This window comes from Rhinopithecus roxellana, chromosome 6, assembly GCF_007565055.1.
Source record: "Rhinopithecus roxellana isolate Shanxi Qingling chromosome 6, ASM756505v1, whole genome shotgun sequence".
Taxonomy (NCBI): domain Eukaryota; kingdom Metazoa; phylum Chordata; class Mammalia; order Primates; family Cercopithecidae; genus Rhinopithecus; species Rhinopithecus roxellana.
In genome coordinates, this window is record NC_044554.1 from 22,284,276 (window position 1) to 22,311,917 (window position 27,642).

Here is a 27,642-nt window from a genome sequence, read left to right on the forward strand (position 1 = left end):
AAGCACATTCGTGTAATTTCGCCTACAGTTACTTATCTGTAGTGATAACTCTTTATACTAGTCATTATTTTGCATTCTTCTGTAGAGTTTAGCACCACAATGCCAGATTCTTAGGAGGCCTCAATTTAGCAAAGAGATGAGATCCTAAAATATTGTCTGGTGGAGTAATACAGTTCTATGCATTGAATCTTATTTTTTCTGTATACTGTGTAAGAAAGTCAAAATATAGCCAGTTGGAAAATATATTGCCCTCTCAAATTTGATAACTGTGGCTTAGTCTATTAACAATTTTAAATTCTGAAATAATCAATGGAAAATATTCCACTAGTTTTCTTATTGTATTTGTTTATGTTTTGGCTGCTTTGTCAAAATGTGCAGATTTACTTTCACCCTATGTTTAAACGTCACTCATTTTTTTTCCATTGGCTACATTTCTTACATGTATTTTACTCAAGTTTTTCTGTTTGATTGGCAAAATGTATATAGATCCCAATTTTTGAATAACTGTGCTATCACTGTACTTATATTAGCCTAATTCTGTCACCTAGAAATAATCTTTACATACCTGTTCCATGGAAATACTTTTATAAATTACTGTTTGATTCCACTCAGGATTAAGACTTTTCTGGACATATTTAGTCCTTCTCTTGTACTCAGCACTGAATTGGGAGAAAAGAAAGAGTTATCTTGATTATTCACCTTAGTTGATGACTTCACAGTTAAACTAAAGGACATGCAGACTATTCAAGATATTTTATTTCAAATCACTATATAATTATCTCATCATCCTCATGTCTTAAACCTTGAATGCACAGTGACAACTTAAAAATATGTTGGATGCTTGTAGTTTTCTTTGCCCTAAAGATTATTTTTTTAAAGAAATGCTTGTAGGTGTTCTAACTATACTATAATTTAGAAATCTTACTCTTTCCTGAACGTAGGAGATAATTACATGAACTAAATGGTAACATCAATGTTATTGCCCAATAAACAGTAATTTGGTGTTTAACTTTCCTATAGTTTTGCACGTATGGAAAAGCAAAACTAAAACATTGTAATGACTGTACTGATTGAGAAAATGATGAAGAATGGCTGTTGCTGTGGCTGACATTCCATAAACACTTGTTATCCGATATTTGAAGTCTATTCCAACACTCTTGGTAAAGTATATTTAATGCAGTTATAAAGCAATTTTAATTAAATATAAATTTTTGGTTTATGTCAATATGTTATTTTACAATTGACGAACCAAATAAAATCTTTCCTCAATTATTATAACTTGGGACATTTGCATTAATCCTTGACTTTCCATTTCCTCTGAGCACCAATTAGAAGCTTATATGCTACACATTTAAAAACAACTTCATTTTCAAAGCGTATCCTAATTAAGTCTGGCAGAACATGTATAGCTGTCACCAACTGATGGGGTTGAAATTAGATTACTGTTATTTGCTATTACCAAATGGTGCCCACACAGACAAGGCCTTTCTCTAACTCTCACTACTTTTTTTCTGAATTTTCTGCCTAAGCTTATGTCTCACGTTCTAAATAATACTTCATCTCTGGTGGACACTAGAGTCCTGTAAACTAACCTCTTTGTCTGGGAGTCTTTACATATGTCTGGACTTCACAAGTTGCCTTTCCCTAAAAGGGGCTGGATCCTGTCCCTTGTAATCTGTAGTTCTATTCCAAACTATAGCCAAACTAACTCTTGCTACTTTCCTGGTCTCAAGTATTGCCATATCCTGGATGCCTGGAAATTTTCCCCAGCCACTAATTTACCTACACATTCTAGAGAAAGCTTTGAGAATCAAACTCCAGCTCACCACTTACTTTTAAAGATGGGCCTACAGGCAAGTACTTTCCCTGTCTCTCTGATTTTATCTTCTTACTAGTCAGATACAAGGGAAGTAATTCTTAACATTGACTGCATAATGGGATCACCTGAGTTCTGGTGCTGGGAGGTGGGTCAGTCAACCCTCCACCCACTTCCCTCTTACCCCTGCTTATACCTCGAAGGAAAGTCTGATGTAATTAGTCTGGGATGAGGCTTGAATATTAGGATTTTTGAAGGCTCCGAGGTGAATCTAATGTGTAGCCAAGATTAAGAAGCACCGAGTTGGTGTTTCATAACACTTCACAAGTCAGCCATTGTGAGCTGAATCCAATTGAAATAAAGCAGTGTTCCCCCCACTTCAACCAATTTGAATGTACACAATTTGACAGTTGTCACTCAAGATAAATTACAAACAATTTTAGGGAAAATATACGGACAATGATTTAAAGGAAGAGGAGCTCTCATAGACTGTGGATAGGAAGTTTCTATATACACTTTTTGGATAAATTTGTCAATATCTGGTGAAGTTTAACTTTATATACCCAAACATCCAAATATTCAATTTCTACTAATTCCACTTCTACCATAAATTCTCCTACCTGTGAACAAGGAATTTGTTCAAGAACATTAATTGTAACATTATTTCAATAGTAAGCCAATAGAAGAAAGAATAAATACATTATGATATATTCATTTCAATGAAATAGTAAGTGGCACTGAAAATCAATTAAATAAATTTTAAAAGCCTCCATATATCAAGATGGATATATCTTGAAAAAAGTTTTGATCAAACACTTAATATAGTATGGTATAATGGTACAAAGATAAAATCATGTGAAATAAGATTACACATCATATATACATGTATATTTGAAATACATATATTAATATAAGAAAACTTGTAAATTATGAATATTAAATTCAATTTAGTGAGTTTTTTTGATGGACAGGGAAGTGATTTCAGAGGGCCTCAGGGTGTTATCTTTTATTTTAAAACATCTAGGACAAATACAGCAAAATCTTGAGATGTGACAAAATTGGAGAGCAAGCACACAGATATTTGTTAGGGTATTTTCTATAATTTTTAGTAAACTTGAAATATTTCATAATGAAAAATTCAAAAATTTTCAGTAAGATATGTTGCTTTAAATTTAGTTTTGGATTCTTTTTTGATGGTAACAGAATTAATGACTTAATTTGATGGTGATAGAATTCGTGTCTACAAAAAAGTGTCTACACAGAAATAATATATAGAAATTAATACATAGAGTTAATAACTTTAATTTGATAGGGACATAGAAAGAATTAGTGGCTACTTTTAAGTTAACAGTAAATGTGGATTGCTACTTTAGAATCATGGCTATTCTCCTATGTGAATATACATAGGTATACACATGGTAGTATGAGTTTTAAAGCCTCTGTTTGTTTTGGACTTACTTATCAAGGTGGTGAGGTTATGGAAACCATATTAAGATTTATCTAATATAGTGAACAGTAATAAAATTATGCTTTTTAAGTTCTAAAAAATATACTATTTGTTTAACAAGATGGGAATTAATACCAAATGCAAACCCATGTACTATCACTAAAGTTCTGGGTCTGCCAATATATATTAAAATAGTCTGCAGTAGTATTGAAGTATGTTTGAAGGGATTTATCAGTCCCTATCTTTTCTTAATCCATACATGCGAATAATTGTTATTCAAATTGTTCAAATCCACATTTAGTCTTTTTTTTCACTTATACACCTAGCAAAAATTATTGAATGCCAACTCTGTATCAGGAATTATACATCTCTATCAACTAAAAAACCCTTGTATTGTATTGACATATGAGTATGTATTTAATTCATGCATGAGAAGCATTTTTAAAAGTAAGCATATTAAAATCATAACTAACATTTATTAAATGCCTATTCTTTCCTCTGGTAAAGTTCTAAGTGCTTTTCATGTGTTAACTCATGTAATACTCATATTAACCCCATTTTACAGGTATTACTTCTTATTCCATTTTATAGGTGAGAAAACTTGAAGCTCAGAAAAATTAAGGCATATTGTCAAAGTTGCATAGTTATTAACTGGTAGGACCAGGATTCAAATATAGGTAATTTGATTTTTTGCTCTTAAATAAATGTTATATGAACTGAGTTGATTAGGCCCATCATAAAATGTGACATCCATCTATTTTCTTAATTGCAGTCTTCACTACCTGAAGTATCGAGTTTGTCTTCTTTATAATCTAAAATTCTCCATCTCAATTTAAATATATAATTTTTATGCATATAATATAAATTATGTATAATGTGTACACACACATTACAAACATCATGAGCAAGTTAGGCCATCTTTAGAGCTGCCTAGGGAAATCCTGAATGGTACATCCTAAGCGAGTGTTGTGGAACAATTAGGCCTACTTATTATAAACACTGATAAATACTGATGTTTGACCAGATACTTTTAGAAATAACCTAAACTGATTGGACAAAACTTAAAATGTTCATTTTAATAGACTATCTTAATCATAGTAATGAGTTTGATTCTCCAATTCTCTCCAGACCTAAAACATCCATTGCCTTTAGAATTAATGAAAGTAAAAACAGCTTGCTCCTAAACACCAATGAAAGCCTTTGCAGTATTTTTTGCACTTGCATTTCCTGACACACAGAGCTGGTCACACGAAGCCATTCTTCAATAACACTTGTTTTATAACTACCATGCTCTGATCATATTGTACACAATTTCAATGAACTGTGTTGCCACTTAACAAAATTTAAAACTCTACACAAAATAGTCGTATCAAAATCTGTGGATTTACAAGTTGAAGGTAGGCAGGTAAACAGGGGGATTCTTGAATGTGAGCATATAGTGAAGCTGAGAAATAAGTGGAGTTCATCCTGCCTTTCCTTTCTTGTCTAGTAAACACACTACATTCTCTTGAGGGAAGATTACATTAATGATTTAACATTAGGGAAATTAGGACAATCATATCTAATAATCAAAGAAGTTTATTAAGGGAAAATAAGGTCAATACATAAAGATGGGACATGGTGCTTATCAAAAAATATCTAAAACTTCACCCCCTTGAAGTTTTGCCTTGTTTGTTTATTTTTTTGAGACGGAGTCTGACTCTGTCACCCAGGCTAGAGTGCAGTGGCAGGATCTGGGCTCACCGCAAGCTCCGCCTTCCGGGTTCACACCATTCTCCTGCCTCAGCCTCAGTAGCAGGGACTACAGTCGCCCGCCACCACCCCCGGCTAATTTTTTTTTTTTTTTGTATTTTTAGTAGAGACGGGGTTTCACCGTGTTAGCCAGGATGGTCTCCATCTCCTGACCCCGTGATCTGCCCTCCTCAGGCTCCCAAAGTACTGGTGGTTTATTTTTTTATTTGCTTTTATTGGTTATTTTGTCATGCATAGGTATATCTACTTTTAAGGCTGTCTGACAAAGTATTTGAAATTCAATTACTCTACTCAAGACCAGCAGGAAAACAGTTTCCATGTACATATTTTTTAATTTCAAAAGAAAAATTGAGAAAAGATAATGAAATTTGAAGGCTTCTTTGGTGTATCTACTTTTATAAAATAATCTAAAACATTGAAGATATTCATTTCTAATGTTTTATCTGGTTTTCCTTTACTAAACTTACTACACACACACACATACACACACACACACACACGTTTTTCAAAATTACTCCTCTGAGGTTGTTTCTCTTAATTTAGAAAAAGCACAACCTGTATCCCATTTTGTAAGCTCTGTTTAATGGTGTAATGGTGTGCTTATTGTCTATCATTTTATTTTCCTCTTTGCTCTCTGATGGCAGAGACTATGGCTACATTGTCAGTTGTAACCCCTGCATCTGGCACAGTGTCTGACACCATAGTCTGTGCTAAGTAAATGTTCAGTGATCCTTAGAACATGCTTGTATATTGTTTTCCTTTAAAATCTATTGAGGTAAAATAACGTTTCGGACATCATATTGTAAATACACACAACACCTGTACCTGCCTTCCATAGGTCCCAGAGGAAATGGTTTGATAGGCTGCCAATGCTGTTTAGAGAAAGGTTCAGCCAGGAACTGGGCTTCCAGATATAATGATAGCTAAAAATAATTATTACATTCATAACAAAATCTCAGTAATGAGAAAATATTTTCACTTTGCTCAACAGTGTGATGAGAGAAAATCAGAACGAGGCCCTTCATGTATGCTCATTTCCATTTCTTAATTATCCAAGAGAAAGTATTGAGTTCATGCATGATCCAGACCTTTTCCTTGTCATTCTCTCACCTTATCTTGCCTGACATTTGGCCCTTCAGAGTTTATTGATCAGAAGGTGGAAAGAAGAAAATAAAGAAGACAAGGAAACTAGATCAGTGTAATTTTTAACTAGTTAACAGGACTTCATTTTTAATTTAAGAATGAAAGATGTATTACATTTTATTATTAAAGAAAAATTGTTTAATTTTCTACATAGTATTTTTAAATAATTCAGTATAATTCAGTAGCTCAAGCATTCTGTACCTTTTTGTTGCAGAGATAACTAACCATTGGTTACATAAAATGTATGATACACATTCCTAGCAATAATAATAACAACTACCATTGATTGAAAGCTTATTATGTTCCAAACATTATGCTTATCACTTTTGATGTATTTATTTCATGTATTTCACAGAAAGCCTGTGAAGGGAGCTGTTATTATTCCTATTTTGCAGAAGAGAAAAACAGTTTTAGAGAAATCTTACAGCTTCTAAGTGACAGGGCTAAAATTCAAATGCAAGTTCTTAAGGACCTCACTCATTGGCTTCCATAGTCTAACTTACAATGTCAGTACCTTGTCAATATAATTCCCTCTTACACTGACAATTCTCAAAGACATGGTGAAAGTGATTTCTAAATGAAAGACAAGAGAGTAGCTTCTAGATCTTTTAAACAGTTATCTAAGACATGCCATTATTTATAATTTATAAAATATTCTCTCTTTTCTAAGTTAAATACAATCTCTATCATTCTGATAATTTTTCCCAAGTTTCTATATATAAAAGATAGGGAGATTCTGAATAATGTGATTAATAATATCTGTTCTAAAAATAATACTATTTCTTTGAAACAAAACTAATTTTGCGTATCAGCCTGAGAGACCTGGATTGTGTTCTGTGATGAGAGAACCAGCCATAACAAGGAATCTATCACAGTGTCGATTACATTGTTTGCCACAATTATGTGGCTGTAAGGAAACAAAAAGTTTCTGGGCAATAGCGAGGCTGTGGTAACTAATCCTATTGTTTGAAATATTTACATATTTATGCTTTTAAAAATCAGAAACAGCCTCATTTGGGAAACAGCTCATTAGTAGTAAATGTGTGAAATTTTAATGTCATAGACAAAAACGAATGCTGTACCATTAATAATCTGGGTGGGATTAAAATCCTCATCACCCTATTGCTACAGATCATACATGATTTGCCTTCCCAACTAAATGACACATTTAATTTATAATGCAATGAGAGATGTGCAAAATAATGCTTTTGGCTATGTACTAAGAAACTGCCTTAGTTGACAGTGTTATGATGCAACTTGTTATGAGTTGCATTAGAAAACACTCCTACTATTGGGAACAAAGGAAGATTATCTTATTGCCAATATACTACAGCAAGCCAATTATGGCATTCTACATTGCATAGCAGAAATTTTGTGGGGCAGAAGTTATAAAGGTCTGAAAATGTTTCAACATTAGGTTCAAGTGAGGGACCAAGTTCAAACACCTATTATCTTTTTTTTTTTTCTTTGAGACAGAGTCTCACTCTGTCGCCCAGGCTGGAGTGCAGTGGCACGATCTCGGCTCACTGCAAGCTCCACCTCCCAGGTTCATGCTATTTTCCTGCCTCAGTCTCCCGGGTAGCTGGGACTACAGGCGCCTGCCAACACGCCCCCAGCTAATTTTTTGTATTTTTAGTAGAGATGGCGTTTCACCATGTTAGCCAGGATGGTCTCAATTTCCTGACCTCATCATCCGCCCACCTCGGCCTCCCAAAGTTCTGGGATTACAGGTGTGAGTCACCGCACCCGATGGGATACACACCTGCACTGGACATCTGGAAGACCCATTAATTACTTTTGAAAAGTGACTATATTTTTATTTCAGTAGAAGACTCAAGAGAACTTAACTCATGATTATTATGTGAGAAGCTAAATGAGTTTTAGTGAATAGATTATAAATGAGACTTTAGTTATGTCTAATTTCATGGTAATAATATATTTTATTCATTGTTTCTATGTTTTTAATATTTTCTACTTTTCTGTGTTCTATTGCACACATCTGCTAAAGCTATTTAGAAATATGCTCAGAACAATTTGTTGTAGTGCTGATTCAATAGATACAAACATGTAGAAAAATACAAATTACAGCCCATGTTGAAGTGCAAGTGAATGTACATCAAAATGCAAAAAGCATAACTCAAGGCATAACAGCATAGCTTGACACTGAAAGAGAAACAACTCTACCTTGCATTCTGGACAACCATGACTTGACTGCATTGATTCCAAGAGCGAGAGTGAAGGGTAAAACAGGCAAGTAGAAAAGATAGGAAGAAAATAGTTAGGAACAGAAATAAGAAAGAAAATATGAAAATAATAACTAGAAGAGCTATTCCATAACACATAAATGACATGAGGCAGAAAATAATGCTAGAACTACAGTGAAAATAATACCTTGCAAGTGTAATACATTCCAAGGCCTCTGCTTGTCTAATAATTAGGAGTGTAATTGAAAGCAAGACCTAGGAACTGAATAGGAGCAGCTTATTAGCTGCTTTTGAGTCAAACCTCACCAAGTAGGGATGTTTTATTTGTCAAGCCACAGGAGGATAGCTTTAGGTGGGGTGTTTGTTCTCCATTTCACCATGGTTCCCACCATTCCTTGTTGCTCACCCCAGAATGGACTGACAGATTCATGTTACCTGCCTGTCCTTCATGATTCTTTAAGTTTGTAACATTCTACTTGACACATATCCTGTAATAAATAAAAGGTAGGTACTCCGTATTCCAGGATATCATTAGAGAATATAGAATATAAACAACAATGCTTTATTTTCATTCTTTCATTTACAAATGTTAATTACAGACAAATCCTTGGCAGTGATTTCCCCTTGTATCATAATATTGTCATAATAACAGTGAAGGTCTAATGACTCAAATCAAATGCAGAATGAAGTTATCAGTTTGTTGTTATTCTTTTTTTTTTTTTTTTTCTTTGAGACGGAGTCTCGCTGTGTCTCCCAGACTGGAGTGCAGTGGCGCGATCTCGACTCACTACAAGTTCCACCTCCCGGGTTCACGCCATTCTCCTGCCTCAGCCTCCCGAGAAGCTGGGACTACAGATGCCCGCCACCACGCCCGGCTAATTTTTTGTATTTTTGGTAGAGACAGGGTTTCACCGTGTTAACCAGGATGGTCTCGATCTCCAGACCTTGTGATCCACCCACCTCGGCTTCCCAAAGTGCTAGGATTACAGGCGTGATCCACCACGCCCGGCCTTGTTGTTATTCTTAAACTACAAAAGATACTGCCAAATTATAGTTACAACTACTATATACAGATATAAATGAATGAACATAAATCAAAAACAAACTTTTCCTGTACTGTGTGACTACTGGTAATCTCTACATAAAATTATTGGTTTTTCAAAATGTTCAATAAAGTAAAACTAGAGCAACCATACCAACAATTCCAAGTTTTTAAAATAAAATTATTGAGAAGGATGAAATTAAAAGCTGTGAACTAACTTTGACATAGCACCTGGCAATTTAAAAATTATTTTCTGAGTATTATCTAATTTGGTTCTCCTGACAAGCTAAAAATGATGATTCTGCCTACCTTGGCTCTCAGGGTTGACAAGAATACTGAATTTCAAAGAAATTGGTGATCTGCCTGTGGTGATATAAATACTAAGCAGCAGATTCAAGTGCAGCATATAGCTCTAATTTGGATCTTGTTTAAACAAACCAACTACAGTCAAATAATACACTTCACATAATTAAAATGCTTTAAAATTTGCCAGAGATTATTTTATGTCCTAGAAAATAGTCTATTTTGGTGAATGCTCCATGTGTACTTGAAGGGAATATGTAATTTGCTATTGACGGGTAGTATATTCTGTAAATATCAATTAGATCATCAAACCAACTAGGAAAATATTAATGAGGCAACCAAACAATTATTTGAACAATTTAAAATTGTGTTTATACAAGGTATTAAGGTTATTTTTAAATGAGTTTTATTTTTCAGAAATATATACTAAAATATTTGCTGAAATAATTATAATAGCTGAGATTTACTCCAAAATAATCTAGATTAAGGGAGTGTATGAGGAAAAATGAAACGTGATTGGTCACTAAGTGATAACTGTTGAGGTTGCGTGATGGGTACATGGTGGGTCAAATTATTCCTTCTACTTGTGTGCCACAGTGGAAAATTTCCAAGTTAAAGGGAAAATTCAAATGTCACTCCACAAATTAAAAGGAAAACGAATAAAAAATAAAACCAGTTTCTTTAAATTACCAACTCAAAATTCTTTTTATTTTACCTCCATTTGTTGATCTTATGTTTCCATCTTGCTAATTTGGCTGATACGAATTGTTCAAGTGAAGGATAATAATTTGTAGGGTTCAAATCAGTGTTTTGAAACTATCCTTGAGTATTGACTTATATACCAGATCACAGCAATTTGCCTTATGTGAAAGTTAAATATCTCTAAAGAATACTTGACTATATCAACAATTTATACATCACACAAGAAATTCAAAGAGATATTTTTTATTTATTTGCCAAAGTCAATACTTCTAATATTACTTTGTGTTATTTTATAATTTTTAAATCAGTGATTTGGAAATATGCCTATAAATAAGGATACATCAGGAAACCCTTTAATCAACACTAACATATTGGGAAATACACATGTCCTATAAAAATAAACAGTAACTTGTGAGTCCTTGAATATCGATTTCTCAGATAAATTTGGGAAGGTAAGCCAATTCTTTAACTTTGACACAAATAATTCCTTAAATGATTTCATAGTGAATCTGATAGTTCATCACAGGAGTGGTTTCCAGAATTGAAAGGCTGATTTGCTCTCTTGGAGGCTGGTTTCATTTTGATCACTGTTCTTCTAGAACCCTGTAAGGCTTAATTGCAAGTTTTTAATTCCACCTTATTTACTAATTGGAAATAAATAAATACGACGTGTGGAGGAAAGTAAGGAAAAGATAATAAAGTCAATTAAAACGAGGTGCTGAAATTAAAGAGTAGAAAACACTATACTATTGTTTTAAAACATGAGATGAAATACTTCTTCATTTTACTTACCCTCTCCCTGGAAGAAGGTACACTTTCACAAAAGGGTCAGAATAACCATTGTTGTCTCGAGGAACAAGATTTCTTGCTTGGAGAATATGTATTATGAGATTTCCAAGATCATAGTTAATTTGAAGCTTTAGGAGACAGAAAAATATTCCATAAGTTTTTAAAAGCATGTTATACATTATCATTCAATATTTACTAATGTGTTTTTAAGAAAATTCTTGTAAGAAGCATCAACTTTCATTTTCATTTTATTTGAAACCAAACAGACCAGTTCATGTCTAATTTAATTGAAAGCTCCCAGGCATATTTTAATTCCTAGCAAACATGCTGTTCATTCTTTCCACGGTGAAAAGGCCTGGCCTGTTTAAAGTTTATTTAGAAGGAAAATCATATGTTAGAATGCTGGTTATATTTTTTAATTAAATTGCTACTCTTAGGAAAATAGTAAATGTTGTTACTGTTTATTAACAACAATTTCCAGAATTTTGAAAAGAAATTAACTAATTGGTAAATTATTATAAATTATTATTTGCATTTTGCCAAATAATTAGCAGCAGGGTGGAACTGTTATTTAAAGACAAAGCTGTTGGTACTGAAATGTAAGAATATTTAAGAATACACAGATTACTACCTCTTTTTTATGTTACATTATCTGATATTAAACCTATGGATACCTTTCGGTACCAGATTTTCTAATAGAGTGAGTTACTAGAATAATCTTTTCTTTTTTTTAATTTTAGAAGCTGAAGAAAGAAGAGGCATTGTTTTATAGATGCTTACTGGCTGCTGCACAATTGTGGCTGAATACTAAAAGACATAATTCAAACAAATATTTGAGAAAACTGCATAATTCAAAATAATTGAGTTAAGCATTTTTTTTCTTTTACAATTGAAAGACTCTTTCAGCATCATTTAGAATAAACCTTATTTCTGTTTGATGTTACTTTTGTTTATTAAATAATAGAGGGGAAGGGATACATATTTCAAGGGCAAATCCATATAGAAAAAATACTACTTTTAAAATAATCCATATAAAACAGACATGCTGCATTTATATTTAAAATAGGATAACTCAGATGAGTCACGCTTTCCTGTAAAACTTCATAATGAAAATAAATTCTCATTTTAGCATAATTTTGATCTTATTATGTTTCCTGTCAGAAAAATACATCTTCAATTGCTTATCTCCACCCAGAAAAGACTAGAGTCCCTGACCGTAATAAAAGCACAGTGAAAAAGAAAGAAAAGTACCATTAAAGAAGAGGAGAAACAGGGAGTTTAGAACTGTATGGCATCATGCAGCAACTGTATGCTATAATCTGGTATGGAAATATAGAATATAAAATAACCTGTAATTAATACCACTGAAATTTCAAACAGCTTCCAGATCTTTAGTTAAAGAGAAACACTTCCTCATTCTCTCCTTTCTCTGCCAGCCTTAGAATCCTCTTTTAAGTGAAGAAGCACCCAAACCATTTCTTATTGAAATGAAAACTTGCAGGCCACCTGAAGAGAGTGCTTTTCAAAATTTGCTCTGTATGGCCTTAGGAAACATCTAGAGTTGCTCAGGGTCAGCTTTGAGAGAGAACGGAATGCCCCAGCAATCTTCAATCACAGCGACTCCAGTGCTGACAGATTTGTGGTTTGGGTGTCTACATAAGGTTTCATTAGAAATGAGCCTTTGCTAAAAGAAAATAATAATAATAATAATAATAATAATAAAAAATTGAAATCACAGCCTTAAGAAAATATCCCCCAAATTAAGAAGAAATAATAGCAGGGTAAATTTCAACTACAGAATTCCATCTTACTCCTTAAGGGAAAGCAAAATAAAATTAGAACAAACAACAACAATAAAAACAAAAAAAAAGTCCAAAAGAAATACTAGTCCAAGGACAGAAGTTTCAAAATAGTAGGAAAGAGAAAGAAGGCTATGAAGAATCAGAAATTCTAGCATTTTCTTTGCTGCTTGTGAAAGGAAGAAAGATGAGGTCAGTGAAAAACAGGCTTTCTGGAAGTTGGAAATAGTAGAGAAACAGCCAGATCGGGAGGATAGAGGTCATCAGGGTAGTCCTGTTAGTTTGTTCTTAGTAACGTGTCAACCTTCTGCACATTTTCGCCATTTCCACACTCATACTCCACTTTTGCTTTGTAGTGGGTTCCTGGATAATCACTTAATTGGTTTCTTTGCGTCAATGTCCTTCCCTTTATAATATTTCTTGTAGGTCACTGCCGTATGAATTTTTATTACACATTCTTCTCGAATAGTCTCTCTCTTACTCCAAAATAGAGATCATGGTATATTACGTAGTGGCTAACATTCTTAGGATTATGTTCAAGGTTCTTTTTAATTTAGTCTTAACCTATTTCTCAAAGCTTATTCCTCAACTATTACTCTTGGACAACAGCACCTTTAATTGTACTGTTTCTTCTCCTAGGAATATAATCTCCCTTTCTTTATGCTTATCTTCAAATTAATTTAAGTTTCTGTTATCCTTTGTGAAGTCTTTTGTGAAAATTTCCTCTAGAATGTATTAGAGATGCAGCTAAGACTTACTCTTTCATCTGGAACATACTATTTTCAATTAGTTACTATTTCATAGTGTTAATTCTTTCTATATACTATTTCTTATTTACTCTAAATTACTTTTTGGTATCACCTAAGGTGCAGGTTTTAAAGGTTTTTTTTTTTTTTTTTTTTTTTTTTTTAACTATGACCCACAATTAGAAATATATGCATATCAAAACACACAGAGAGAATTTTAAAAGATGATGATCTTTTTATTTTTATGTTTTTCTTTATCTATTTTTATGTTATTTTCCTGATGAAAATTTATTAAACTAATTTTATAAATTACAAAGCAGTTATGACCCATGGTATGAAAAATACTTTTCTACAAGAACTATTCAGCAGTTTTTAAAGCAATTTTTGATTAAAAGAAGAAAAAACCCAGTAGACTTATGAAACTCTTACAGAGGAAACTTCAAATTTCCAGGAGAATCTGTTATGTTTAAAATACATTAGACAAGTATAAAGAAACTGAGGCACAAAACATGTTGACACTGCTAAGATCCCAGGCAGATTTCAAAGTATAGAAATACATAGCTATGATTGGACTTCATAAAACATATATTTGTATTAATATACTATTCTATAAAATTGCATTTTTCCTTTACAGTTCTGTATATGTTACAGAATAAGAAAAATCCTAACAGTGTGTTTACAATTTCAATAAATCAGCGGCAAAAGAACCAAAAAAGGTTATATAATGGCGACTTTTTAAAAAACTTCATACCTGAATTTCTCCTGTAATTGGATGAGAGACAACCTTTGTTGCATCGGTAGGCTGTAATATTAAAGAACACATATTACATTAATAGATACATTATTCACAGAATTTATCATTTTGGCTTCCTTCTGAAATTAGTTTCTATTTGGTCAGAGCAACTGCTTGGAAAATATATTTTATCCATTTGGCTGCTTCAGATTAATGGTGTCTACTTACGGTTCTCAATACACATTTAATTTTATAGATGCATAAATCTATTTTTCATTTTGGTAAGCCTGCTTTGAAGCTGTAATTTTATACCAGCAGTATTTTCAATTACTTAAGAAAATGAACACTTTAGGTTTAAAGCATTTAATTAAGTATTTACAGGTTTTAAAGATCTATACAGTAATGTTTAAAATACATTCATCAAGTAAAAGACTGGTTTAATACAAGAACTGCTGAGGAGCACAGAAGGTAGAAAAGTCCTTCTTTTACTTCTTTGCTTAATGCTCAGCACCTCCCGGCTCCCTTCCAGAGTGAATCACCCACTCAATCACTTTCTCTATAAAAATTCCAAAGAAATTTTTATAGAACTAGTTAAACAATCCTAAAATTCATTTAGAGCCACAAAAGACCCTAATAGCCAAAGCAATTTTGAGCTAAAAGAACAAAACCAGAGGAATTATGCTACTTGACTTCAAAATCCACTACAAAGCCATAGTAATCAAAGCAGCATGGTATGGCATAAAAGCAGACAGACATATGGAATGGAACACAATAGATAACCCCCAAATAAATACATTCATTTACAGTCAATTGACTTTCAACAAAGATGTTAAGAACACATAATGGGCAAAGGATAGTCTCTCTAATAAATGGTACCGGGAAAACTGGACATCCCACATGCAGAGCAATAAAATTGGACCCTTATCTCACACCATATACAAGAATCATCTCAAAATAGATTAAAGATTTAAATATAAGACCTGAAAATTTAAAATTATTAGAGAGAAATATAAGGGAAAAGCTCTGTGACATTGGTCTGAGAAAAGATTTTTTGGACATGACTCCAAAAGCACAGGCAACAAAAGCAAGAATAAAAAATAGAAGTATAACAAACTAAAAAGCTTTTGCATAGCCAATCAGCAGCTGATTGTTTCAATCAACAGAGTGAAGAGACAACCTATAGAATGTGAGAAAATATCTGCAAACCATACATCTGACAGGGTGTTAATATCCAAAATATACAAGAAAGTCAAACAACTCAACAGCAGGAAAACAAATAACCTGAATTAAAAATGGGAAGAGATTTGGAATAGACATTTCTCAGAAGAAGACATACAAATGACTAAGAGGTATATAAAAAATCAACAACATTAATCATCAGAGAAATACAAATTAAAACTATAATGAGATATTAACTCACCCCAGTCAAAGTGACTGTTATCCAAAAGAAAAATGATAGTGAGTGATGGTGAGAATGTGGAGAAAGGGAACGCTTGCACACTGTTGTTGGGATTGTAAATTGATATATCCATAATGGAAAACAGTATGGAGGTTCCTCAAAAAAATTAAAAATCAAGCTACCATATGATCCAGCAGTCTTACTGCTGAGCATATATCCAAAGGAAATGAGATCAGTATGTCAGAGATACCAGCAATCTCAGGTTCATTGCAGCATTATTCACAATAGCCAAGATATAATACCAACCTAAGTGTCTATCAATAGATGATGAGGTAAAGAAAATGTGTTACATATACACAACAGAATACTATTTAGCCTTAAAAAACAAGGAAGTCCTGTCATTTGTAACAAGATGGACAAACCTGAAGGACATTATGTTAAGTGGACTAATTCATGCACAGAGAGATAAATGCCACTCATTATCTCACTCATATGTGGAATCTAACAAAATTGAACTTATAGAAGCATAGAGAAGAATGGTAGTTACCAGGGGCTAAGAGAAAGGAAGGATTGGAATGATGGTCAAAGGGTACAAACTTCTCTTAGGGGGAAGTTAAAAGCTCTGTTATACAACATGGTGACTACAGTTAATAGTAAATGTATTATATTGTTGAAAATTGTGAAGAGAGTAGATTTTTTTAAAAAAAGATTTTAAGCCAAATAATGCAGAGGAATGAAGAGTAGATTTAAAGTGTTTGGACCACAAAAAATAAGTGAGGTAATCCATGTTAATTAGCTTAATGTAGCCATTCCACAACGTATTCATGTTTTTGTTTTTTTTTTTTTCTTTCCAGACAGAGTCTCACTCTGTCCCCTGAGCTAGAGTGCAGTGGTGTGATCTCTGCTCACTGCAACTCCGTGTCCCATGTTCAAGTGATTCTCCCACCTCAGCCTCCTGAGTAGCTGGGACTACAGGCACGTGCCACCACACCTGGCTAATTTTTGTATTTTTTGGTAGAGATGGGGTTTCACTGTGTTGGTTAGGGTGGTGTGGAACTCCTGGTCTCAAGTGCCCTGCCTGCCTTGGCCTCCCAAAATGCTGGGATTACAGGCATGAGTCAGCATGCCCGGCTACAATGTATACATATTTTAAAACCTCATGCTGTACAGTATCAACATATATGAGTTTTATTTGTTAATTAAAAATAATTTAAAATTTAAAAATATAAGCAACATTGTATGAGATGGTTAATTGCTTAATTTAAAAAGAAGTTGTTTTCAAATATGTTCAAATTATATTTTTATAACATAGAAACATCTACAAAACAGAATTTAGTATTAATTATGTTGGTATTTTAGTTGGCTAGTTTATTAATTATTTTTAAATGATTATCAAAATAGAGCCTCTATAAGGTAATTATTCAAAATTAGCACATAATTGCTTGTGGTAAAATGTAGTTGTGTTAAAATTTATTTCAAAATTTAGTCTAACTGCGCTTGAAATTACTTTGTTTATGAAGCTTTTCTATATTTAGTTTCAAACAAATCATTTTATGATGCAATGATTAAGGTCAACCTACTTTTGTTGTTTGCTTCTGAATAAAAGGATTCTCTTTTTGGTGACATCTGCTGTATTTTTATAGTTAAAAAACAAACTTTATTTTTTATGTCTGGTCACTTGACCTAAGCATATATAGCCTGTCCTTCCCATATATTTCACTACATAAAGACAAACCTTTATTCATGTTTAAACAAAAGGACACTTTTTTCCCCATGTATTTATCAACTACAGGGATAATTTTTCTTAAGAATCAAATCTATGAGGGAAATCATAAATTGTCTATATTTCCTCTGCTTTTTATAAGGTTAAAAAATAATTTTATTTTTTTTTTAATTCCCTGGCACTTTGAAACAATAGCATTGGAAGCATTTGTTTCGAATGAAGATTTGCATCAATAAAAAATTCTTAATATGGAATTGAGGATAAAGTTCAAAGTGGTGATAATATGTTACGGGTTTTCCTTGTTTGTTATTGTCTTAAATTTTCTTTATCGCTGTGTCCTTTTTACTTAATTATAAAATCTAATGTAATATGTACCTTTTGTTTCCTAAAAGATGCAAAGCTAATATTCTATATACAAAGCTCAGATACATGCAACAACAAAGAGAGCCAGAAAATATAAAGTATCAGAGACATTTTTCAAGTTCCTCATAATAACTACTGAAATATTTAAAAGATGTAGAAATACATCATCCTGGTACATCTTGATGAGTTTTGTACTCAGAAGAGAAAAAATGTTTCTTGTTTTGACAGATCATCTGGAAATGAGAAATCATAAGAAAAATACTTTAGAAAATGATATTTTATTTTCTATCTCTGGTCTGAATAAAGAGCTAGAAAACAAGTGGGTCAGAGGTCACATCAAACACTCCTCACCTTGCTGCTGCTGTGCTTCTTTTTGCTCACTGAGGGGGACCCTGGTTGCCCAGGGCTGGGAACGGAACTGGATCCTGCTGATGTAGGACCTGAATGAACATGAGATCCTTTTTCAACAACCGATGACAGAACCAGCGGTGACTGCTGTAGTGAAACCTTCTGGAGTTCTGCTGCCAACTGCTTAGGATCAACCCCTGGGGATTTCGCCTTATCCACTACAACAAAATGAAATAGATTTACATACTTTTCCATAATATCATGGAACTATGTGAGTTCTAGGTGACAAATGTAAAACATTACCTATAAAATAAGCTAAACTTTAAAAATGAAATTAACTTAATTGCACTTTTATGTATCAGTTTCTAAGGAAGTCTACAAGGCTCTGAGAAGAGTGACATAATGCTGAATTACAGAGGAATAGCAAGGTTCCTGTTGCATCTTCAGAAAAACGTTTTTAATATTTTACATAGAGAATTGTTTGAATGATGCAATATCCTATTTTATCCATTGGAAGTTAATTTGTATGATTAGCTGCTTTTCCTTTCCTAAATTTTACATCATTCTTTCTCTAAGGAGAAAACTTTCTAAGGGGAAAGTTTTAATGGGTTTATTTATATTTACAAATGTATTAAAATTCGTATAGCACTTGGTCTATTCTGCTTAGTGCAATAACCCAGACTACTAGAATTGTGGCTGTAAGAGTAGAAAGTGCTCAACAAAAATTTATTTAACATAGGAAAAAGTGATATTTTTAATCTTACAATAGATCTAACAAATTTGTAGATTATATTTGTTATCCAAGAAAGAGTTAAATCTATCTCATCGTGTACTTATGAAATTACATGTTGATTTTTGTTTACTATAAAAAGGCAATGAAAAGGTTCAGAAATAAGATTTTTTTTTTAAATCCAGTTATTCTAAAAAGAATCAAGTATGCTCTAAAGATTATGTAAACCCAAAAAGAAATGGCTCCAAGCATTACTTTCAAAGGATGAATTCATATTTAAAGAATTAAAACTGTGAATTCATGCAGCAAGGATTTTATGTGAACTTGTTTAAGGGGACTAACATGCAAATACGTATTTCCCCAGAATGCTAAAACTGTAGCTAATGCCCTAGATTTTGTTTATAATTATATAAATATATTTAACAATCTATTCATAACTTTATCTCTCTATATCTGTGTTTATGTCTATATCTTCATCTACAATTACATCTGCCTCTCCAACTACTTCTATATCTATCTCTTTATTTACAGTTGAAACTAAATTTCTTTTACCTACCAGCTTTTGGTGGCTCATGAAGTTCCAGATGCTGGGGATTTTCAGAATCTGATAGCATATTGAGGTCCCTAAAAATTAAAACAAAACATTAAGAAAGATATTGAGGAAATCTGAGACAAACAGCAGTTTTTTCCAACTACCCTTAATTTTTTTCAGTAGGTAAATGAGAAGTGGTTAATGATATAAAGCAACTCCAAAGCATGCTTACCCTCCTAACCGAATATATAGTTGCAATGCTGTTAAAAGTCAGAGCTGATAAAAATGATTATTTAAGGTGAAATCTTTATGAATCAAATGTAAGTTCATTTGTAAATACATATCCATGAAATCTAAATGGGTTCAGGCTTTCATTTAAATGAAGCACGTTTCCATAAAAGCATGAAAGGGAAGAGGCTGTTGACACAATCAGAAACTAAGTTAGCTGAATTCTTTCTATGCTTTAGGCTTTGATTCACTTTATTTTATAATTACAGAAAATCTTGCTAACTGGCAAAGGTTCCACCTTAACAATTTTAAATTAAAAGAGTCATGGATAGCCAAAAAATGGAAACAGAAAGATGGGGAAAAACTCACAGTCTTACACATATTTCTGCTTCCCCACTTTGCTGACTAATGATACTCTGAACTTCTTCATATGTTTTAGAAGTCAAGGGAATTCCATTCCATTCCAATACTTGCATCCCTAAAAAGACAAATTGAATATAAAATCAAATGTGTGCTATCTCTAGTCTGGGTACATAAGGCATCGAAGACATTGATTTGCATTTAGAAGTCAACTCAGCACACCATTTCAGAGAACATCAGTTCCAAGTTCTCTGCAACATTAATACCAAAACCATGACGTAGTTTGATCTCATTAACTTACCTGAACACATAAAATATATTTAATACAACATGCAAAATTTTGCTTTTGAAAATCTGTTTAGTATTATCAAACGCATGCATTCTGTTCACACTGCCATAAAAAACATTATTGAATGTATAATGCTTGGACCAATTTTGTATAGGAAACAAACCAAACAATTAGAATCCCCAATATAATTTTCCTGTGGGGAACAAGCTACTAGAAGAATGTATTTGGTATTTTATCATGAAATGGGAGTAGTAGAAAAAAGTCATTTGGATTTCTCCATTTCAGAAACTGTTGTAGCTTCTATTTTGTCCAGACGAAATAGAATGCCACTTCGTGTCTTTGTCTTCACTGCATGCCAGACATCCCTGAATTGAGGAATACTAGGAATGTTATAGGAAGGGCAGCTGCATGGGTATGTGACCTGTGCACCAGTACAAGGCCCTGTACTCAGAAAGGCCTATGCTTGGTTTAATGCTCTATAGTTGTCATCTTGAAATTCTTAATAACATTTGAACAAAGAACCCACATTTTAATTTTGCATTGGGTTTTATAAATTATGTAGCTGGCCTGGCCTGACCTGGTCAGGGCATTTCATTTTTCCTCTCTATCTAAAAAGATAATTTCATAGAAAAAATAAAAGTATAACATAATTAATATTTCCATATTTTACATCTAGCTCCTTTGGTCCATTTTATGTGAGCTGTCAAAATCATTGAGGGGTCCATGCGTGGCATGATTCACATTGTTCTGACATGCAGCTATGTGAACTGGGTATATATAGTAGATGAACCCATCCAAGGTAGTGCTCAAGTATTTGTGAACTCTACCAGCTTTATTTGAGAAAAATGTCTAAATACCACAATTATGTTGTTGAACCATTAGTTTTTTTTTTTTTTTTTAGACAGGTCTCACTCTGTTGCCCAGATTGGAGTGCAGTGTTGCGATGTCTGCTCACCACAAGCTCTGCTTTCCAGGCTCAAGGGATTCTCCTGTCTCAGCCTCTCAAGTAGCTGGGATTACAGGTGTGTGCCACCACGCCTGGCTAATTTTTGTATTTTTAGTAGAGACAGGGTTTCACCACATTGGCCAGGCTGGTCTCAAACTCCTAATCTCAAATGATCCACCCGCCTCAGCCTCCCAAAGTGCTGGGATTATAGGCATGAGCCACCATGCCTGGTCTGAACCATTAGGTTTAAAACGAGCTTCACAGATGCCTGTGTGAAATTACCTATTGATCATCATTGGCTCCAATGGGAAATTCTAAACATGGCATGATTGTATCTTTAAATGTTTTAATGATTATGATATATGTTAGAAAGCGTATTATCAGTTGCAAGTAAGAAAGGGAAAAGCTTTTAAACTATAGTCAAATGGTAAAAGAAGTCCATAAAAAGGCTTACAATAACACAAACAAGAATGACTTTTCTATAACTTACTCCAAGGAAACTTTATCTTCAGATGGGCCTTAGGTTTATTTCAACAATCCCAGGCTGTTGTACATATAAAATGAGAAAATTATGTAAAAGACAGTGACAACACCACTAAAGAAAAATACAGCACACTGAAAGAGGAAAATAAAGCACTTTTTTAAAAAAATAAGGAAGAAGAGTACATTAATAAACAGATGATTTTGAATTCAAAGTTACTATAATTCAGAAATTGCATTGTCACATTTCTGCAGGAGCATACTATGAAAAGGAATAGTCACTTATTTTCATGCTTTTTCTGTTGAATTTACCTGTTCATTCTTCACATGCCAAAATAAAAGGGCAAATTTACAAAACATAATTATCCCGTAAAATTTTTAAAAATGCTTCTAAAAAACTACTATCGTTAATAAAACTTCTGAAAAAATTATACAGATAACTAGGGTCTTGCCTGGATATATACCTGACACCGTAAACTACATGATCTGCTCCACACCACAATACACCAACGGAAATTCCTTTTGCCCCACCTCAGTTTCCCACCCTAGTTGTTTCAGTGCTGCAGTTCAAAAGATTGGGACAATTATTTTTATCCTGGCTCATTGCCTACAGTGAGACACCATAGGGAAGATGACCACTGAACACAGTCATTTAGTAATATTTCCCTTTTCTATTGTCTATCTTCCTACAAATTCTATGAGCCATATTAAAATAATGAATGATATACAGGTGTAACAAATCCCTCCTTTTTTATCTCAAAAGAGGTCCTAGTAGGTGTGAAAATTAAATATGGCATTTCACATATATATGAAAAATATTTGTTAATTGTAAAATTATATAAACTATTTAAAAATGCGTGCAAAAATGTGTTGAAAATTATTATGCTCTGTGGATGTTCAATATCGCATTTTATCATTTAATAGGTTTGAATGTAAGCATTTTCTATCTCAAGACAGCTTTTTACACTGCCTTTTAGAAAGATTTTCTGGAAAATAGTACCCATGTGAATTATATTTATTATTTAGTATTATGAGTAAACATTTGTATTTTCTTTACATTTAAATTATTACAAATTTCAGGTATGAAAGTGCACAGATGAGACTTCAATTAAATTCCTTGAAAGTACCTATTTTAATAGCTTATTATTATTATTATCATTTATTTTTTGAGGCAAGGTCTCGCTCTGTCACCCAGGCTAGAGTGCAGTGGTATGATCTCGGCTCACTGCAACCTCTGCCTACCAGGTTCAAGTGATTCTCCTGTCTTAGCCTCCTGAGTAGCTGGGATTACAGGCACCCACCACCACTCCCAGCTAGTTTTTGCATTTTTAATAGAGACAGGGTTTCACCACGTTGGCTAGCCTGGTCTTGAAATCCTGACCTCAAGTGATCCACTGGCCTCAGCCTCCCAAAGTGCTGGGATTACAGGTTTGAGCCACCATGCCTGGCCTTTAATAGCTTTTAATAGGAAATTAAGACAGTCTGGATTTTTGCTGAATGTGTAGCAGTGATGACAGGATTTTTTGCAAAGTCTCTCGCTTAATAGGCTACTAAACACCGAAAAAGACAATAATTAGGTAATTCTAGAACTTTAAAAATATTAGCATAAAATATTCTCAAATATGTGTTTTCATAACCTCTAGGATTACTTAATACTCTATGCTCCTTAAATGGGCAAAAGTTATTCCTCTCTTTATAATACAAAATTTCATGTTATGTTATTTCTTGATCTATATTTAATATTTACCATTACATCAAAAACATCTTATTGACTAAAATTATTCAGGTAGTTAAAACTCCTACAGGTTACTCTACACCCAAACATATACCACACAAAAGTTCATGACGTTTGTTCATTTTATTCATTCCACATGTATTTTTCTAACACTTCATATGTGGCAGGCACTACGCAATTCATCACCTTTGTTTGTCTAACATTTTATGATGCTATAAAAATTAATAAAAATGATAGTCTACTAGAAAACAATTGGAAACATCTAAGCAATTAGTAAAATCAAGATCATTCACACAGGAGGAAGTTCCAAAACTTCTGCAAGTATATGAAAAAAACCCTAGATTCATTAGTCATTAGAAAGTTCAAATTGAAGTCATAATATATTACCTAACTGTCATCATATTGGGACACGTTTGAAAACCATAAAATGCCATGTGTTGACTGGGATGTGGGATTGGTGACCTTGACTTCATCAAGGAGATATTCTTGGTAGATGGTTGTTCTGGTTTATTCTCTCTCTATAATGTGAGAATACTATGACTATAAGTAGATAAAATAAAACAACCTCTTATTTACAATTTATAAACATGTAATTATTTTAATGAGAATGCACATGAGTGCAACTGTCCTGGAGGGCAATCTGGCAGAATGTAGTTAAATTAAGCATATACACACTCTATCACCTAAAAATTCTCTTTGTGGGTATATATTTGTGAGGAGGTGGAGGTATCAAGCGAAATAGGCATTGAGAGTACTGTGAATGCTCATGATGAAAATACTTGGCAGAGGCTGGAAGAAACAGACCATACCAGGTGTTAACACCAGAAGGTGGATCCATCCTAAAGTCTTTGCCAAGTTAAAAACAAGTGAGAAACAGGATCTGACCTATAGGTTAATGGTATTTATGTTGATTTAAATAATATGCACGTAAAATAAATCATTACATATTTTATGAATAAATGCCAAGCATCTCATAAATTATAATAGTTGTTCACAGAAGGGAGAGAAGAGAAGAATGGGAAAATAAAATAAGATAAAGGAAAATGAATATGTTAATAAATGAATAAATAAATGAAAAAACACAGGAGTAGACCTTGAGAAAAATAAAAGCCCAAATCTAATTTAAAAATATGTAGTATAAACTGTTTGAAATTTGTTTGCTATCTTTTCCATACTAAGATTATTAATCATGACTATAGGTTAATTTTCCAAATTTGAACAACCTCTCTCAGGAGTCTTCTATAAAGCACTAGCAGCAGCAGCAAAAGATCAGCTGAACTTGGCCATCTCCTCTGGCTGAGTCAATAGCAAACACATCCTGCAAGTGGGTCTCAATACAACTGTCCAAATCAATTAAACTAATCGCTTATTCATTTTAATGTTAGGCAGTGTTAAAGTATGAGAAAGACATAGATAAGTGGATTTTATTTTTAAAGTTTATATATTTTTCATATTTTGCAATTTTGATCTATTTATATATTTATGTAAAAGTGAGAAAGGTAAGAAGGATGGAAGAAAGGAAAGAAGGATGAAAGAAAAGAAGTAGTAAAAAGAAAGTAAGGGGGGAAATCTTTGATAAAGGAAAAAATTAGTATTTGAATAGTATCCTGCTTATTTACAGAATAAGGAGACACAGTCATAACAAGAGATTCAAAACTAAGGTATATTTTCCTGAGTACATTTATTTTGAAATATACAATAAACTATTTGTGATGGTTAATACTGAGTGTCAACTTGATTGGATTGAAGGATGCAAAGTATTGCTCCTGGGTGTGTCTGTGAGGGTGTTGACAAATCAGATTAACATTTTAGTCAATGAGCTGGGAGAGGCTGACCCACCCTCAGTCTGGGTGGGCACCAGCTAACCAGCTGCCAGTGTGGCTAGAATAAAGCAGGCAGAAGAAGTTGAAAAGAGAAGACTTGCTGAGTCTTCCGGCCTTCATCTTTCTCCTGTGCTGGATGCTTCCTGCCCTAGAACATCAGACTCCAAGTTCTTCAGCTTTTGGACTCTTGGATGTACATCAGTGGTTTGCAGGGACTCTTGGGCCTTTGAACATTGTTGGCTTCCTACTTTTGAGGTTTTGGGACTCAGGCTGATGCACTACTGGTTTCTTTGCTCCTCAACTTGCAGACGGCCTATCATGCGACTTTATGTTGTGATCGTGTGAGTCAGTTCTCCTTAATAAACTCCTTTTCATATATACATATATCCTATTAGTTCTCTCTCTCTAGAGAACCTTGACTAACACTATTGTTAAGTATATTCACTGTACTGTGCTATTGAAAATTGGATCTTATTCTCTCCAACTAAATTTTTGTACCCATTAACCAACCTCTTCATGCCTCACTTCAAATCCTTCCCAGCCTTTGGCAACCATCATTTTATTCTCCATCTGTATGAGATCAACATTTTTAGCTCCTCCATATGGAGTGAGAACATACAATATTTTACTTTCTATGACTGGCTTATTTCATCTAACATAATGACCTCCAATTCCAGCCATGTTGCTGCAGATGATGAGATCTCATTCCTTTGTTTGGATGAACAGAATTTCATGGTGTATACATGTACAATCTCTTTACCCATTTATAAAATGTTGAAGTTGAAAAGTATTGTGTTGAAGAGCTAATCTCATAATAATATTGCCATTTTTCGTTATTATTATTGCTATTATTATTATTTTTTTACTCATGGTTCAAACAAAACTTAAAATAGAGCCTCAATATGCAAAATATATAAAAATTGGCCTACTTTCATCAAAGCAGGCTCAATCTGCCTTCTAGCCCCCTCACCATTCTCCAGGTCCTATTCAATAGGTACTCTTAGACACACCTTGTTTCCCTGATGTACATGGGTTGTGAGTTTAAAATAACATCAGAACCTGAATAAGGGCATAAGAACAATTGCTATTAACTAGGACACTGTTTCTTGAGATGTACTGTAAGGAAGGTACTCTGAATTTCAGTTTATTGAAAATGAAATCTTAATTGGTTTAAAAACTATAATTTTTTTTTTACCCAATAATTATGGGAATAAGGCTTTCAAATAGAGCTCTGTGTAATATTTAGCATTAAAAGTTAAAATTTCCCTCTCTCTCAATAAACAGAATACACACTATTTTTATATAGACAAATATTTTCTTTATGAGAAGGTTTATGAGCCACCTTGCTGTTGGTAGTTGACTGTTGACACTTTCTTTTCACCCTAATCAAATTGTGTTCACATGTAGTTCGCTTATTTACTAGTTGTGGTGCCCTTGAGCAAGTTGGTTAATCCTCCATCCTTGACTCCCTCAAGGGGATTGTACTTGCTAGATGACTGCTTTAGTTTTATTTCCATCCTATGATGGAGAGTACAATACGACAGAATGGGAAACACAAAACAACTGCTTGTTTACAGCTTGTGAATATGCATTTTTTGAGCTGAAGGTTTATATAAGCAATTTAAAAAATACTTTAGGATCCCAAAATTTCCATTTTGTTCTTAATTATTTTCCTTATCTATAGCTGTTCTCGACATATACAGTAAAACTTCCCCAAGCATAGAAATCATGTCATCTAATTTTTCTTTTTTGCACTTCCCACATCTCCTCTCATGGCCCTCTCAGTGGCAGTTATCCAGGTTCTTTGGCTTGGTCTTGGCTCCCTAGGACTCTAATGGTATCCCCCTTACCTAGTTCCTTTTCTCTTGGCATTGTTACATTGTTAGATCTGTAACATTTGGATTGGTTAACTCAGCATGGGACATCCAATCTGCAGCCTGAATCTAAATTTGGTTTAAATCTACATGCCAAGCAGACAAATATTTATCGTTAATGCCAATAAAGCCAAAGTTGATTTAAAACCAAAATACCAAAATTTTATTCCATTATACACTTAAAATAAGTGATAAGTCATAATCCTATTTCTTCATAATATAAAGATACTATAATTTTAAACTCATTAAAAATTTTAACACAAATTTTATAAATGAATATTCTTCCAAATTTTAGTAGTATTAAATATACATTTATAGGAGATTTGCAGTATCACC

At 33.3% G+C, this 27,642-nt stretch overlaps 1 protein-coding gene across 1 annotated transcript in view; it reads right to left on the minus strand.

Moving 5' to 3' along the window:
- PCLO (piccolo presynaptic cytomatrix protein) overlaps positions 1–27,642 on the minus strand; it is a 404,629-nt gene that overhangs the window by 69,182 nt on the left and 307,805 nt on the right. Inside the window, 7 exon segments of the mRNA XM_030932711.1 lie at positions 566–659; positions 8,343–8,369; positions 11,202–11,326; positions 14,495–14,545; positions 18,313–18,527; positions 19,596–19,663; positions 20,169–20,277. Of these exon segments, the coding sequence (XP_030788571.1) occupies positions 566–659; positions 8,343–8,369; positions 11,202–11,326; positions 14,495–14,545; positions 18,313–18,527; positions 19,596–19,663; positions 20,169–20,277 (689 nt within the window).